General features: G+C 41.4%; 1 protein-coding gene across 8 annotated transcripts in view; it reads left to right on the forward strand.

Annotated features, from left to right (window-relative positions):
- LOC126481363 (uncharacterized transporter slc-17.2-like) overlaps nt 1-16,722 on the forward strand; it is a 643,476-nt gene that overhangs the window by 333,271 nt on the left and 293,483 nt on the right. For all 8 annotated transcript variants that reach the window (XM_050105066.1, XM_050105069.1, XM_050105065.1 and 5 more), the window contains one exon: nt 3,913-4,142. In XM_050105066.1, coding sequence (XP_049961023.1) covers nt 3,913-4,142 — 230 coding nt within the window. The remainder of the gene's footprint in view (nt 1-3,912; nt 4,143-16,722) is intronic.

The raw sequence follows: 16,722 nt of genomic DNA on the forward strand, positions 1-16,722 counted from the left end.
CCTCCCAACAGAAAATATATTCACATTCAGTGTAACCTCGCAATAATAACGTGACTAACCTCCCAATAAAAAATGTGACTCATATGTAACCTTTCAATAATTAACTGACTGTGACGTCAGCAGTGCTGCACCATGGCCCTGAAAGATCATACTGAATAAACTAAAAATTCTTACCTCAATGAAGTCGCTGGATAACGCGTATATACCTGCTCCTAAAAGAAATTTTTCTGGCACAGCCCAGTGCAATGCATGCCGCTATATTTGTCATGTATAAAAGAAACAACTGATTTTTCTTTACGATAACTGGGATGACCATGGATTGCAGAAATTAGTAAATTCTTTAAATTCAAATGAATGATTGTCAAAAAAGTTAATTTTATAAAAAAAGATTATTATTAAAAGATTTTTTTTGAAACATTTACATGGAATTTGATATAACAATAGTACAAATTTTGTTGTAACTAACTACATATGTGCGCGGCTGCTTTCACTTTATGCTACATCGCTCAGGCACCGCCATCGCTCCCCACGACCGGCCCAGCCAGCTCCATACACACGACACCTAGCTACTACTTACTCTATTGACACTGCCCTTACTGCAGCCAACACTGCTCTCTGGTCTGAGATTATCTTATAGCTTACATATTGCAGGCAGTGCGTGAGCAGTCCATCGAAATTACATCTGGTCGAGTGCGCTAGCAGTAAATTCCTTAGTCATGGACCTCTTATAACTGTATTTAGTAAGTTCACTGTTCAAATGGTTCAAATGGCTCTGAGCACTATGGAACTTAACTTCTGAGGTCATCAGTCCCCTAGAACTTAACTACTTAAACCTAACTAACCTAAGGACATCACACACATCCATGGCCGAGGCAGGATTCGAACCTGCGACCGTAGCCGGCGCGCGGTTCCAGACTATAGCGCCTAGAACCGCTCCGCCACTCCGGCCGGCTAAGTCCACTGTAGTGGCTCTCTCATCAGTAACAGCGCCATTGATATCACGCAATGAAAGTATTGATTGTATCTTTCGCTGGTGTATTTTACATAGAAATAGAACTCTTTGAATTTTGTGTCAGGTTCCGTGGAAGAGTTTCGTTGTGGAAACTATTGAAACATCTCACTTTTCAAATCAGTGATTAATTTTGAGTTTCTGTTAAACTTCACCAATCTTGAGCATTTCTCATATTTTTAAATTTGGCATGCTGTTTTCGTTGCTTCTGCAACAGTGTTCTAACCTGTTTTGTGTACCATGGGGTATCATATCCGTCTTTCATTAATTTATGTGGTATAATCTTTCAGCTGCTGTCCGTACTATTTTTTTTAAATTTAAGCCACATCAGATTTATACTTAAGTAATTAGTTCGGAAGGAATGGAAACTGTTTGTTGGGGAGGGGTCATGAGAACTTTTATCTGCTGTTTTAAATAGATATATTTTGCGTTCATTTTTGGTGGATGTAAATGTTACTGTATTCAGCGTCACAACAACGACCTTATGTTTACTAATCCCTGTCATGACGCTCCCTATTAGCCCAGTATTAGTTGTTGCGAGCCTCGCGGGGCAGCCGCGCGGTCTTAGCCGTCTTGTCACGGTCGGCGCGGCTCCCCCCCCCCCCCCCCCCCGTCGGAGGTTTGAGTCCTCCCTCGGGCATGGGTGTGTGTGTGTGTGTGTGTGTGTGTGTGTGTGTGTGTGTGTGTGTGTGTGTGTGTCGTTCTTAGCCTAAGTTAGTTTAGCGTAAGTTAGTGTGTAAGCTTAGGGACCGATGACGTTAGCAGTTTGGTCCCATAAGACCTCACCACAAGTTTCCAAATTTGTTGCGAAGAGGTCATTTATGTTTCCGCAATCATTTACACTTCAAGTGGGCTCCTGAACTAATTGCTCAAAATAATTTTTGGTGAAAGAATTTAGTACAATTTCGGATGATGATTTATACCTACTACCGGCTTTGATCATGTATTTCACCAACATATCGAGGATAGATTGAAGTTACCACCAATTATAATTATGTAAATGGGGTACCTATTTGAAATGATACTCAAGTCTTCTTTGAACTGTTCAGTAACTGTATCACATCAGTCAGAGGGTAGGTAAAAGGTACACGATTCTGTTGAAGGGACTAAGAATTATATCCAAGAAACCTTTTTCAGGGCAGTATTAAGTTATCTATGTAGGAAAGTCATCCTCCAAGAAGAAAACACCATTTAAGCCTAGTTTACACGACGATATTGGGTTGCGCCACTCGTTGCGTGGAGTGAGTTGCACGCAAGTGGTGTATATGCTGTAGACACGGCGACATCAGTATACACTTCAGTTTCGTCGCTTTGTTTATCCCTGACTCGTGTCTGAAATGAAAGTTTTGGCAGCTGCACGTATCACGACTTGTCATGGAGTTGAAGCTTGTCACGTGGAATCGCTGCATAACAAAAAACTAAGAAACGTATTTCGATTCGTGACTGGATGAAGGAAAGACGTCAGCTCGGTTGCTAAACATCCTTGCTGAAATAATTTATAACGGAAGACCCAAGAAGTGATTTTAATTATCTTAGAATGTCACCAGAACTGTTCACGTTTCGTCTAAATAGAGTTAATTATGTGATAAAGGATAATGGTACTGTAACTCATGAAGCACTGTCGCCAGAACTGAAATTACATATCATATCGCGTGCATTGCAATCGAGAACACTCGGCATGCTATAAGATGTGGTTTTAGTTGGTGATGACGCTTTTCCATTGACACCAATAATTATTAACATTATCAGTAATAATTATTAACGTTAACAGCAATAATTATTCGAAGCAGGCCGCATTAAGAAGAGAATGGTTTGCAAACTACTCTCTTGAAGATAGATCTGTACAGCGGCAAAATTTCAAAATTCTAACATATGTGAATGGGAAGCACTGCTGCGACGTTTTAAATAGATGAATATTGAAAAACGAATGCAGCTTCTTGAATTTGTATAGCCTTCCCTCCTGTCAACAGTATTCCTTAACCAAGAGTTGGTCAACTCGAACGATGGGATTTTAGTCTTGTAGACGAGAGCTTTGCCACAGCTAGAACTACACTTGCCTGTATTTTTCTTAATTCAGTTGTATATGTGCTCCTAACTCAATAAATTTTGCCCTGCAGCTCAGATATTGTCAAACCATCTATGTTATGATCGCACATGACGGTCTCAGTGGTAGCAATATGTTGCTTATTTCAGTAATCAGCATCACTGAACTCCCACAAAGAACTGTGCAAAGCATAGATATCCAAAAAGTGAACATTATTATTCGTTCCTCACTTCATATTTCAATTTGTCTACACCCTACGAACACATGTAACCTCAAAACTCATGCAACTAGCGTCGCCAAAGTTGGAACACGCCGAAAGTGTTTAGTTTCACCAAAAACGCTCGAGGCACATGCGCAGTGGCAGGTAGCGCAGTTTCCTGCAACCTGGTGTCGTCGTATAAACTAGGCTTTAGTTGCAGTACGGTTTCGCCAAACCTGTATCAATGTGGATTGCCTTTTGACTTCAAAAACATGCTTACACTTCAGAATTATTATTTTTTTAATCTTATGGGACTTAGCTGCTAAGGTCATCAGTCCCTAAGCTTCCACAGTGCTTAAACTAAATTATCCTAAGGACAAACACACACACTCGTGCCCGAGGGAGGACTCGAACCTCCGCCGGGACCAGCCGCACAGTCCGTGACTGTAGCGCCTTAGACCGCTCGGCTAAAGAAATCTGTTGTCCCTATTTATTTTGGGATATGATACACATTCAAATCATTTCTGACAGCTAATGAAACTGAAACCAACAGGAGTCTTGTCGTGACGACATTGGAAGTAAGACATGGGGAAGAGGCTGTCGTAGCAGTGTTCGCATAGCTGTTTAGAATGTCACTTGATTGTTCCGTTCTTTTAACAGCGCCGCTGATGGGGTCGTGTCGACTGACGTTCACGATGTGCGCATTCGCGACGCTGTTCAACCTGATCCTGATGCGCTACAACCTGAGCTTCGCCCTCGTCTGTATGGTGAGCGACACCAGCGCCGACTTCCTCAAGAGCGGTAGCAGCCGCAACTTCTCCGAGGACGGTCTCGGCAAGGATGGCTGTCCCGTGCACCAGCAGAACCCAGGGTCCGCAGTCGTCACGCACGTAAGTCTCCGTTAGCTCCTCATCATTTCACTTGAATGAAGTTTCTGCATCCGTTCGAAGATCGTGTGTTGAATTAAGCTTGTGCAGCTGCAATTGTAATGCTGATAAAGCGGAATTGTATAATAACAGTTTCTGTTAGTCTTTGTTGTCTCTAACCGTCACCACACTCCTTAACTTTCTCCCCATGCAGCATTTTTCTTTCTTATATCGCTGTTGTTCCCGATTTTTTTACTTGGCCTGAGTTTGTCCTCTAAATTAAGTATTTCATTGCTAAAATTTGTTTCGTATTTCCATTTTTTTCACCGTTCCCTCCCATCACGTTTGTCCTTTCTGTGAACTTGGAAAAGAATTGGAAAGGCATAAGCTTGAAGACTCAGAAAAAGACAGAAAGAAACTTCCAGACTTAATTACCTTGACATAATTGGCTGGTTAAGCTTTAATAACTTTGGTCAAGGCTATTGTTACCTCTTTCATTTAGAAAGATACAAATCCTTGTTTTGGTATTTTGTTGAACAGAAATGTGCAACCAAAGATTAACTTTTCGTATCACTCAACTTAAAGTATCTGTTCAATCCGTTTGAAAAATATATGGAAGGGTATTCAGTTTGTAGTGTTACTGCTACATGCAATCCTTTAGTATTGTACTTATAATTGTGTATTTCTGATTATGTATATCTTTCGTAGAGCCAATTTACTACATACTTTATATATATGAGATATTTCTAAATTGTTTTGCTGTATAGTATTCCTGTGATATTAAAACACGCTTTTTCGTTTTCACCTATTTCTGTTTCGATGTATTTTGGTGTAATTTCAGTATTTGTGACGAATTATTTCTCTCCCATATTTACACGCTGTTGCTTTTCACTATGAAAGATTAATTCTCCTAATTATTTTTGTAGAACATTCTGGAAAAATTATGTAACTGTCAGATATATCGTTAAACTGTATGTTAATTTCCCTTCTTAAACTTCTTAGAAGTAATGATTAAATTTTATAAGTTTAGAGCTTCGTATTCTATATTTTTACATAATTTTTTCTGAAATACAATTGGGCTGTAAAAGTTACCTCGCTCATCCTCCTTTGCTCCAAATATCAGCACTATTTCTCCGATAAATTTCATTTTCGGTGTTGTTTTAGTTAGAGGACGATAACGTATCATTAGCGTAAGGCTTCCTCAATGCAAGAAAAATTACTGAGGTTTCAGGAATTGCGTTAAATGATGCTATTGAGACTTGGCAAAGATTTAACTGGTTCTCTTCTGGCGATTGGGTTCCCTGTTAGCCGGAAATCTCAGCAGTGTTCTAATTATGTTATACTCGCTGTTGGCAGGCTGCTGTGGTCTTCAAACAACGATGTCATTGTATCACATCAGTACGCGGTCTTTGGAAATATAGGAAAATTTCGGTAAAATACCTCAGGATATTTTTGAATTATGTTTGCAAATTTTTATCTCACTGCATTCTGTAATGGTTTTGCGTATTATTTCTCTAACGTTACCTTGAAATCGATAATTGAAACTAGGTATGTTGTTCAACTTTCAGAGGAATTAACTATTAGTTAATCTGTTTGTGTAGATTCTTCACTTTCACAAAACCCTTGATTTGTTCCTATCCTTTTATTATTTGCCTAGTGTCCCTTTCACGTTACTGAAATAACTTTCAGTAACGTTTTCTGTGGCTTTGCTGACAGTAACAATTTGACTTTTATTTACCTCAATGTTGATGCGTTTAGTGAATTAATGTTTTTTTCCTATTCTCTAAGACTTAAGTCTTGCGTTTCAAAAATTTTGAGAAAGAAGTTGGATGTTCCCAATAATTTTTGGCCTTGACCACACAAAACAGTATGAGCATACTAGACTAAATATAGCAACATCTCATACGACTACACTATTGCTTGCACGAATTGATACATTTCTGAACTCTGATCCAACTAAGGGCATTCTAATGGGTTGTACTCGTACATTTGAAAATGTCTCTACAACTGAAACTGTACCGTAATGGGAAGAAAATAAAGGAAATCATACTTCAACCAATGACAGAGGTTAAAGATACATTGCTTGGCATAAAAAGAGATGCGTCTAGAAGGGAAGGCCGAAAAGAAATGAAACTTTATGAGTTGAGAGAGTACCCGATGCTTTTTCGGTCAAATTTACAAAGAAGTTGACAGTACGCGGCCTCCTTATCAGTATGACATAGCACCCCTCTCTGGCCTGGATGCATCCACTGATTCGGTTGGGAAGCCTGTCATACAGCCGTTTTATCCACTCCTGAGGCAAGCTGACTGTTGTTGCAACGGGTCCTTGATATGCTTGATACTGGCGCTGCGAGATGGTCCCACATATATTCCACGGGGGACAGATTATTACACTATCAGCTACTATTAAAATAGTAATCTGCCGATCTGTTACCTTTGTGAAAGGAATTTTGTAACCATGACTGTGTGCAATGCGGAGGTACCGGACTGTTTTAGGACTCTGGGAAGATTGTTATTGAGAGGAAATAATGGTAAAACAAACGGGAATCTAACCAAGGTTCTATTAGTAATCAAGTAAACTGCAATTACGTAAAAAGAAACGTCGACAGCCTAATTAGGCAAAGTTGTACCCCAGTACTAGCATGGTTCATAACGAAAGTTAACTATGTGTGTTGACTTTACTGAAAACTAAACTTCTGTTTTGTTTGTAACATACAAGACACTAGCCACACTTTACCAAGTAATACACCAGTGATTTGACTTGAAGTACACTGGAAGAGTATTAATGCGTGTAGGCAACAACTGGCTGTGAATAACACTTACTATCTGAACATTACAGCAGGGACATAATAACAACTGTAGATAAAAGCCTTACTAATGGTGGAGCACTACTGACTTGGAGAAGAGGTTCTTTTGTTAGTTTAATCATAGTAAATGACTGCTATTACAATAATTATGAAGTAATTGTATCTTTTGTTAATATCCTAGTATAGTTTGAATATTTGTAGTCAGTTGCTTATTCTTGATTATTGTTATTGTAATGTGGCATTAATCTCTCGTTCAGCTATGGGCACCCAGAAACTAATTTATCGGTAGATTCAGGTCGTAGCTGAACTCTTTAGACACAACACAATATGGGGAACACTGTCAACGACATGAGAAATCAAACTGTAAACACTATTATTTCAGTAAGAAAATTCTTTGAACTGAATAGTTTAACTGCCCATTTATGAGAACTACGAGGAGTATTTCTATACTAATGCTCACTAAATAATTATGTGCTTTACAACCCTACAAAGTTTATTAACTTGTATTAAAGACGATCATTGCTTTTCAGTACAGTAAAACAGGACACTCGGATTCATCGTAACACTTGGGATATGACCCTGTCTAAATGAGTAAGGCTCAACACAAAGTTTACAGAAGACAAAATTATTAATGAAAACAAAACCACGTAACTGGTCCAAGCAATGATACAGTAGTCAACTGATAATTTGAGCTGAAGGTGGTGGCTGCGTCGATCTCCTGTGCTATTCAAAAATGGCGGCAAAAGTATCCATGGCTCTTTCTGTGCAACAAGCTCTGAAAATTATCTTCTTCGCGTCGGATTTTCATAGTAGAGAGATACCGGAAGTATGGCATGAATAATAAGCCCCATTACTTCCACATCCGTAGCTGTATTATACAATCTTGCGGTTCTTCTCGCCTCTTTCAGTTCCGAAGATGTGCACTCTTCGCCTGCTGCCCACCGACTGACTCATGGTACACAGGGACTTTGCAGCTCGACCGCCAGAACCACCTTCTTTACTCCCACCTAGCCAGTTCCGTTGTGGAGGGGCTTTCCCTATGCATGAACCAGTAAAATATAACATTTCAACTCTTTTACAGGACATTACTTCTGTCATTACTTCCAGAGATTAAATACAATTAGATAAATTATCATAAATAATAAATAAAACATTTACATCCATGTTATATCAAAGAGCATGGTTGTACAGAAATCACATTAAGTGAAAAACAGACAAAGAAGTTAGATAAGACCACTATAGGTTACAAGATCTAGGGATCTTGCTGGCCACTCAAGTATCTCAACATCACGCCTGATAGTTGGGAGAGACACGTGTTATGTCCAACAGAACATTGTCATGTTGAAAAATGGCACCAAGGTACTCTCGCATGATAGGTAACACATGAGGAGGGTGGGCATCGGAGAGGTACCATCGTGCCTGCAGAGTTATGTCAATCACTAGCAGCCCTGAGCTGATGTCATACCCGACTCCTACCCGTATCAGGACGTCAGCAGTAACACTCAGTGCCTTTCAAAAACAATGGTCGCTGCCATATTGGCCGACAATGGTTATCCGAGGCAGTGCAGAACCTGGTCTAGGTATCACTCCAAACGCAGCCGGTTGTGCTGTGGTGTTAGCGACAGTTTACACATCGAACGGTAATCCCGTGGTCTGGCTGCTGCTAGTCTCCTAAAGGACCAAATTGCTGAGGTCATTGACCCCTAGACTTACACACTACTTAAACTAACTTACGCTAAGAACAACACATACACCCACTCCCGAAGGAGGACTAGAACCTCCGGCGGGAGGGGCCGCGCAATCCGTGACAGGGCCCCCTACACAGCGCGACCACTCCGCGTGGAATTCATCAATCTGACGGTTGATAATTTAGGTATTCAGGTATTTCTGCTGCTAGTCTCCGACCAATGGAGTAGGATGATACAGAATATTCCAGGGAGTTCATTACTTGTTCTCGGACGGCGGGCGCAAATGTGAAGGAGTTGCGATTTGCTTGAGTGCACAATATTTCCCTTGTGATCGTCAGACGTAGCTCGACTGGAACATTGCCAAAGACTATGCCTGATCTCAAGTTGCCATGTAGTCCAATATCGGGCTACTGTCACATCCGACTGACCTGGGAATCTGGTTATTACACGATTCGAGCAATCGGCCAAACGGGGACCCACAGTGAGGACCCTGCTACAAGAAAACGAATCCAGCAATGTATTTTGAAAACTCCCATGTACTTGGAAACTTCCGACAATCTGCGCACATCTCAATGACTATATCGACCTCTCGCATCAGTCTTCACGCACGTAAAACCACTCAGGAGACTGACATGCGAGCCAATTAATTTTTCCTTCTATAAAATAGCAGTGCAGGATTGAAAAATATACTTGAAGATGTCTCATTTCAGCATAAAAGTCAATAAGCACAAGAAACGAAGAGTCTTTTGAAATTTCCTTAGCCTATTTCAGTTTCTCGATAGTACCGTTGCAGGAAATGTGATCCCGGATATGTAGATAAATTTGTTAATGCTACAATTTACTAGGCAGGAGAACACAGAAGGCTTCGGTTCACAGTGAGGTAGGCTCCAGTCTAATCGAATTTGAATATCCAGAAATACCTAAATCATCAACTGCCAGATTGATGAATTGCGGCGCAGAGTGGTCTGAGGCACCATGTTACGGACTGCGCGGCCCCTCCCGCCGGAGGTTCGAGTCCTCTCTCGGGCAAGTGTGGGTGTGTTGTTCTTAGTATAAGTTCATTTAAGTAGTGTGTAAGTCTAGGGACCGATGACCTCAGCAGTTTGGTCTCGTAGGAATTCACACACATTTGAAATTTTTTTTGATGAATTGATCGTACATTACGACACACACACCTTCCGACAGGGCACGTTGTTTTCTTGTGAAGTTTCGTTAAGGCGAATTTTACGTACCTCCACATCCTACGACGTTGCTAGAAATGAGAATACCCATTGCCACAGCCATGGACAACATCTCGCAAGATCTCTATGAGAGAGCTTCGTGAGATTGAAATTACCGTCTGGGCTTCTCTCTATTAACACGACACTGTTTTCATATGAATCTGAAGATAGCGTACGCTCTTCATATATTCCTCTTGAAGATATTGCTCAGATCATTTATGTACATTTAATTCTAGTGATAGTGTAACCTCTTGAAGTAGTCTCACAATTCATAAGTACAGGTTTTTGTATTTATACATAAAAGATATGGCGGACAGTGTGTGCAGCAGTCTACAATTGTTTGCTGATGATGCTGTTAGACTAGACGCGGGAAAGTGTCGCCGTTGGGTCACCGTAAGAGAATACAGAATGACTTGTGTAGAATTCTATTTGGCGTGATGAGTGACAGCTTGCTCTAAGTCTGGGAAAACGTAAGTTAATACAGATTAGGATGAAAAACAACACTTCAGTGCTCTAACAACGTTTTAATGGAGTGCTCCTTGATACAACCACGTCGATGAAATATCTAGGCGTCAAGATGTAAAGCAACATGAAATGGAACGTGCACGTAAGATGGGTAATAGGAAAGGCGAATGGTCGACTTCGGTTTATTGGGTGACTTGTAGGAAAGTGTAGCTCCTCTGTAAAGGAGACTGCGTAAAGAACACTTGAGTAGCTCATGCCTGAGTATTGCTTGATAGTTTGGGATTACGATCAGGTCGGATTAAACAAAGACGCGGAAGAAATTCAGAGGCGGGCTGCTCTATTTGTTGCCGGAAAATTCGATCAACACGTGACTATTACAGAAATGCTCGGAGAATTCAGATGAAGGGAATAAGGTGCTATTTTTGCGAAATAGAGTTCTGAAAGTTTAGAGAATCAGCATGTGCGACAGACTGTAGAACGACCCTACTGCCACCGACGTACACCTCGCATAAGGACCGTGAGGATACAGACAGCTGTTTTTCCCTTTACTCCATTTGCGAGTGGGAAAGGAAAGACAATGACCGACAGTGGTATAAAGTACCCTCCACCGTGTAGTGTATGGTGACCTGCTGAGTGTGGAGTGTGTATGTAGATGTAGGTGATACACAAGCAATGATCAGAGTCGCACTTACTGCAATTTGTATTGTTCACGCATGAGATCTGTTTCTACAGTAAAAACGTTTTCGTATCATATAATAGGTCTATCTGGAGTGATGAAAATATATACGTCACTCTTGCCTCTGCAACGAAATAACGTTATTGCTACTAAACGTTACATTCCAAGGAGTTCCTGAATGTACTTATTCGGAGCACAGTGTTGTATGACACTCAAACTTGGCACTTTGCAGGATAACAGAAAAGTAAATTACAATCATCCAAAACTGGTTCCAAAGAAGGATGTTAGGAAACAAAAGAATATCTAACATACGAAATCTATTGGTAACAGGAAGAACAGCAGAGGTCATGAGCCTATAGAAGAATTTCATCAGGAGAAGGGAGAGATTAATGGGGTATTTGTTGCTTGTGCCGTTGAGAATTTAACTCTGAAAACAGTGGAACACTGGAGAGGGAAGAAGAATCAATATGACGTATATACAGTATTGAAAAAGTCGCACATAGAGGGCAGTATGACAACGCTCGAAAGATTGATGACTAGTATATATATATATATATATATATATATATATATATATATATATATATATATATATGGATGAATGATCGTGGTGATTCCCACATTTTTATACTCTCACAGTTCAAGAGGTTTCCTTTAAATTTAGTGGCGTTTTCCTATAAGGAAAATTTCAGTAAATGATTAAAGTACAACACACCTATTGTGTGTTTTAACGGCAACAAAAAATAAGTAATTCAGCTGATAGTTGTCGTCTAAGATGTCCTACCGTAGTTATTTAGACAGGACCTAACGTTTTCCCCTAACGGGTGTGATTTCAGCTTGACGATGCGTCTACAGACCTGTGGGATAACATGACTTCGGCGACCTGTGAAGACTTAGCAGAAAGTGAAGGAACTGAGTGAAAGAACCAGCTGCCTGTGTCGTTTTATAACAGATTATTAAGAGAAAGCAGCAAAATTTTGTGCAGGTTTGCAACTCATGCGTTTAGATAGAAGTTCGTGACGGTAGGAGCTAACATTCTTGCTATAGAATGTATGTTGCTTGTAATCATTTCCGACTATCACATCCTCGTATGAGCCTGTTCAGGATCCCCTGCCCTTTTTATAATTTTGACCCAAGGACAGGAATGTTTGAATACTTCACTATAAATTCATTCTTCGGAAAGAACATACTCACTCACCAGTTTCATAATGTTTGATAGTCTGCAGTAACGCGTTTTCCTGGGCACCAGTTTGTTCCTCCCTCTTATCGTTCCAATCGTTCCACATCACAGCCTTCCAACTGCTCCACTTCACTCTGCCATACATATTCTACGGCTACTCAGCACGCTCACATTAAATGAAAATTACACATAATTGGTCGCGTATCTGCTGAAATTAGCGTGTGTATTCAGACGGACGTCTTTACCAGCACGGTAAGTGTCATGTCACAATATGCACACGTAATCTGCATAACGTATTCCCCTAGACGTTCTGTTCCGAATGGCTGGAGAATGAAGCCGTATAATGACGTGTTTTCTACGGGCACCGTCTCTACCCCGTTGCTTGGAACGCTCTAAAGGAAGGACATCATATTCCCCAGTGACCGTAGCAAATATTTATTTTACTATTGCAATTTCAGCCTTTAGGCCAATTTAATATCGTTGTGCAAAAGATTTTGCTCATGTCAGACTTTCACATTGTTAAATCATTCATGTAAATCGTAACAAATCTATGGAAACGTAGCGCTAAGGCCTATTTTTGACGATGATGTATATATATAGGGGAATTTTAAAGTCTAACATTTGCTGAGCAAATCATTTTGCAGTACCGCTTGAAAATGGCCCTAAGGCCGAAGTGGTAATAGTGAAATAAATAATTTCTACATTCAACGGCGAATATGATGTCCTCTAAAAATTTTTACATGACTGTGAACCCCGACCATGAGAAGTTAATCTCTTAAACCTTGTTTCACTACATCCAGTTGCTACGTAACTTTGAATGCGTGAGACGGTCCTAAGGGCAGAAACAATGCTATATTACAACAGAAGTAGTGATGCGGCAGAACAACTATAAACGTTTCTTATGTGTCGTTGTTGTTGTTGCTGTTGTGGTCTGCAGTCCAGAAGACTTGTTTGATGCTACACGCTATTCTGTTCTGTGGAAGCCTTTTCATCTCCGAATAGCTATTTCAACCTACAGTCTCATGAACCTGCTTACTTTAATCGTTGTCTCCATCTACGATTTTAGCCCATCCCTTCCCACCCCGCCCCCACGCCACACACTTCCCTCCGCTACCAAACTAACGATTTCTCGATTTTTTAAGACGTATTCTATCGACCCAGGCCTTCTTTTAGCGAAGTTGTGCCATAAACTTCTTTTTTCCCAGTTCGATTCAGTGTGTCTTCGTTACCTACGCAATCTGCCCATCTAATCTTAAACATTCTTCTGTAGCAAAACATTTCAAAAGCTTCTATTCTCTTCCTGTCTGAACCGTTTACGTCTACGTTTCACTTCCGTACAAGGCTACACTCCGGGAAAATACATTCAGAAAATACTTCCTAACACTTAAATTTGTATTCTTTAGTAACAAATGTTTTTTTTCACAAATGCTTTTCTTGCTACAGTCAGTCTGCATTTTATGTTTTCTCTGCTTTGGCCATCATCAATTATTTTACTGCCGAAGTAGCAAACATGACACCACTTTTAGTGCCTCATTTTCATGTCTTATTCCCTCAGAATCACCTGCTTTAATTAGACTTACATTCTGCTACTCTTGTTTTACTTTTGTTGATGTTCGTCTTATAATCGCGTTTCAAATATTATCGATTCTGTTCAACTGCTCTTGCAAGTCTTTTCCGTCTGTGACAGAATTACAGTGTTATTGGCAAAACTGAAAATATTTGTTTCTTCTTCTTGAATTATAATCCCCTCTCAAAATTTATCTTTGGGTTCCTTTACTGCTTTGCTCAATGTACAGATGGAACAACATCGTGGATTGGGGTATAACCCCCCTCTCACTGAATTCTGAACCACTTTTTGCCTTTCATGTTCTTCGGCTCTTATACGTGCAGTCTGGTTTTTGTGCAATCTGTAAATAACGCTTCGGTCCATATATTTCATTCTTTCTACCTTCATACACGTACGCCAGTTAAATCTTCTGTGGGCTTAAGGTTTCCGTACACAATCAAAGATCAGGTTTCCCCCTATACCGTGCCTCTTCCTAAGATGTAAAAGTCCTTACACGATTTCATTGAGATGCATACGTTAGTTGAGGCAAGTTTTTTTCTTCATTTTTTATTTTTAAATCATCGTGTTCCTTCGACGACGAGAATCAGTAGTGCCGATTGTTGCTAAATGCGTCAAAATGATGTGTAGTTACAGTAGGTTCATACACAGCTGGAGTCTAGAGGTCGTTCCATTTTACTTCCCTTGTGAGTGCATATACTGCTGAAAGGTGCCAAAGAATCGGCAAACCTTTTGAAAAACTCGCACGAGACCATGGCAGAAATGATTACTTTACTGTGGCGTTTTCTTCAACTTCTATTCATTCTTCTGTCAAAAACCTCCTGCTGAGAAACTACCACCTCAGAATTCTACGGACGATTCTTAGCTCTTGATCTCAAATCTTCCGAGTTTCACAGGCGTGACACCTCCATGGGCCCCCGATAATAGAAAGTGTCCGTACACTGATCAGCAGGAACATTATGACCACCTACCTAATAGCCGGTACGTCTCAACTTTTGGCATAGATACCGGCAGCGACGCGTCTTGGCACCGTATCTGTACACACACACAAGTCATCGAACTCCCGAAAATTCCGGGGAGGGGGACGATGAGCACTGACACCATGTTTAATCTCATCCCAGACGTATTCGCTCGGGTTCAGGTCTGGCGAGGAGGGGGACCAGCACATCAGCTGGAACTCGCCACTGTGTTCCTCGAAACACTCCATCACACTGCTGGCGTTTTTTTTTTCTTTATTGTATTTCAATTCCCCATCAGGGTGGGCTGGCAGCCGCATATGCGCTGCTCTTCAGCTGAAAGACATACAACATACAATAGAAGACATGTAAAAATAACATAAAGGGGAAAACATGGTGTACATAGATATAAAAAGAGGGGGGGGTAACATTATGGAAACCAATAGACAAAAGGGGCGACTGTAACATGAAGATAAAAACCGTAAAAAAGTAGTGCACACAAAAAAACCACACACTGGGACAATTAAAAGAGCACAAGGCGAAGTATGACCGGAGCATAGAAGTATTGACGGATGGCGGAGCACGTAACAATCACTGACAGTAACACTAAGTACAAGGCCAGCACACAATTAAAATCACACCTCTCCACACACAGGAGAACAGCACCAAACACGTCACTGACGTGGCACACTGATGACGATGATCAAAACGGAGGATCTGCCAGGTGCAAGGAGATGAGGGAGAAGGGAAGAAGCAAGGGAGGAGAATAGAGGGGGTGGGGGGGAGATGGGCGGGGGTTGTACCGAAGAGGGCCAGGGAGGAAGGGACGTGGGAGGGAAAGAGGCGAGGATAGAGTGCAGGGTCTCAGGGGGTGGGGGGAGAGGGGTGGGGGGAGAGGGGAAGGAGGAAAAACCGCTCTGGGAGAAGGAGGGGAGAGGAAAAAGTGGTCCCGTGGTCTCTGGGGAGGGAGGGAACAAGGCCAGGTTATCGTTGGAAGGAACGGTATATGTCACAGCAAAGTCCATCATCCGAGAGGGGGAGACTGCTGGCCTTGTGACATGGCGCATTATCTTGTTGAAAGATGCATCTGCCGTAGGAGAACATGATCGTCTTGGGGCAGTGTACGTGGTCTGCAACCAGTATACAGTACTCCTCGTCATCATAGTGCCTTGCATGTGCTCCACTTCAATCATGCATGACTACGTGAATGTTCCCCAGAGGATAATCAGTAGATCACGCTCCTTCCTCATTCTACACACGGACAGCACACTCACTGATACTACATCCACCGTGCATGCGTCTGACTAGCAGTTGCCAGCCAGTGTGGCCGTGCGGTTCTAGGCGCTTCAGTTTGGAACCACGTGACCGCTACAGTGGCAGGTTCGAATCCTGCCTCGGGCATGGATATGTGTGATATCCTTCGGTTAGTTAGGTTTAAGTAGTTCTAAGTTCAAGGGGACTGATGACCTCAGATGTTGAGTCCCATAGTGCTCAGAGCCATTTGAACCATTTCTGAACTAGCAGTCATTCCTCACCACATAACCCTGCTGTCACCCGAACGGGTTTATATCGATAGCAGGTCGGCGGTGATAATATTCTGGCTGATCAGTGAATACTAGTAAAACCTATTCGAAGTTTCTCTGGGCAATATAAGGAGCTTTAAGTGAGCTATGGTCTCAAACGTTTCTTGTTAACTGTTCTCATTACCAGATTGACTCGACGACGCATTAAGTACCAGGCTACAAATTCAGAGATGCGGAGTTCGGCGTCCAATCGGTCCTAGCATATATTTTTGTCATCTGTCGCTTCTTTCCCCTCTGGCAATGATTTGTTAAAGTGAGAAATGAGAAGCTGCCTCATGGTACACAGTCCACATAGAACTGCAGTTCCCGGTGTATTTCAAAGTCTGTGTGAAGGCAACGGCAAACTATGTTCTGTAGCAGCACATCTGGTAGAGCTCTGCTATGTTCAAACAAATCTCCGGGCTGAGGATCACTTTCCTTCTTACGGCTTCTAACTCAGTCAGTAAAAGCGGAGTCTTCATAGCA

The sequence above is a fragment of the Schistocerca serialis genome, chromosome 5, assembly GCF_023864345.2.
Source record: "Schistocerca serialis cubense isolate TAMUIC-IGC-003099 chromosome 5, iqSchSeri2.2, whole genome shotgun sequence".
In the NCBI taxonomy this organism is placed as follows: Eukaryota; Metazoa; Arthropoda; class Insecta; order Orthoptera; family Acrididae; genus Schistocerca; species Schistocerca serialis.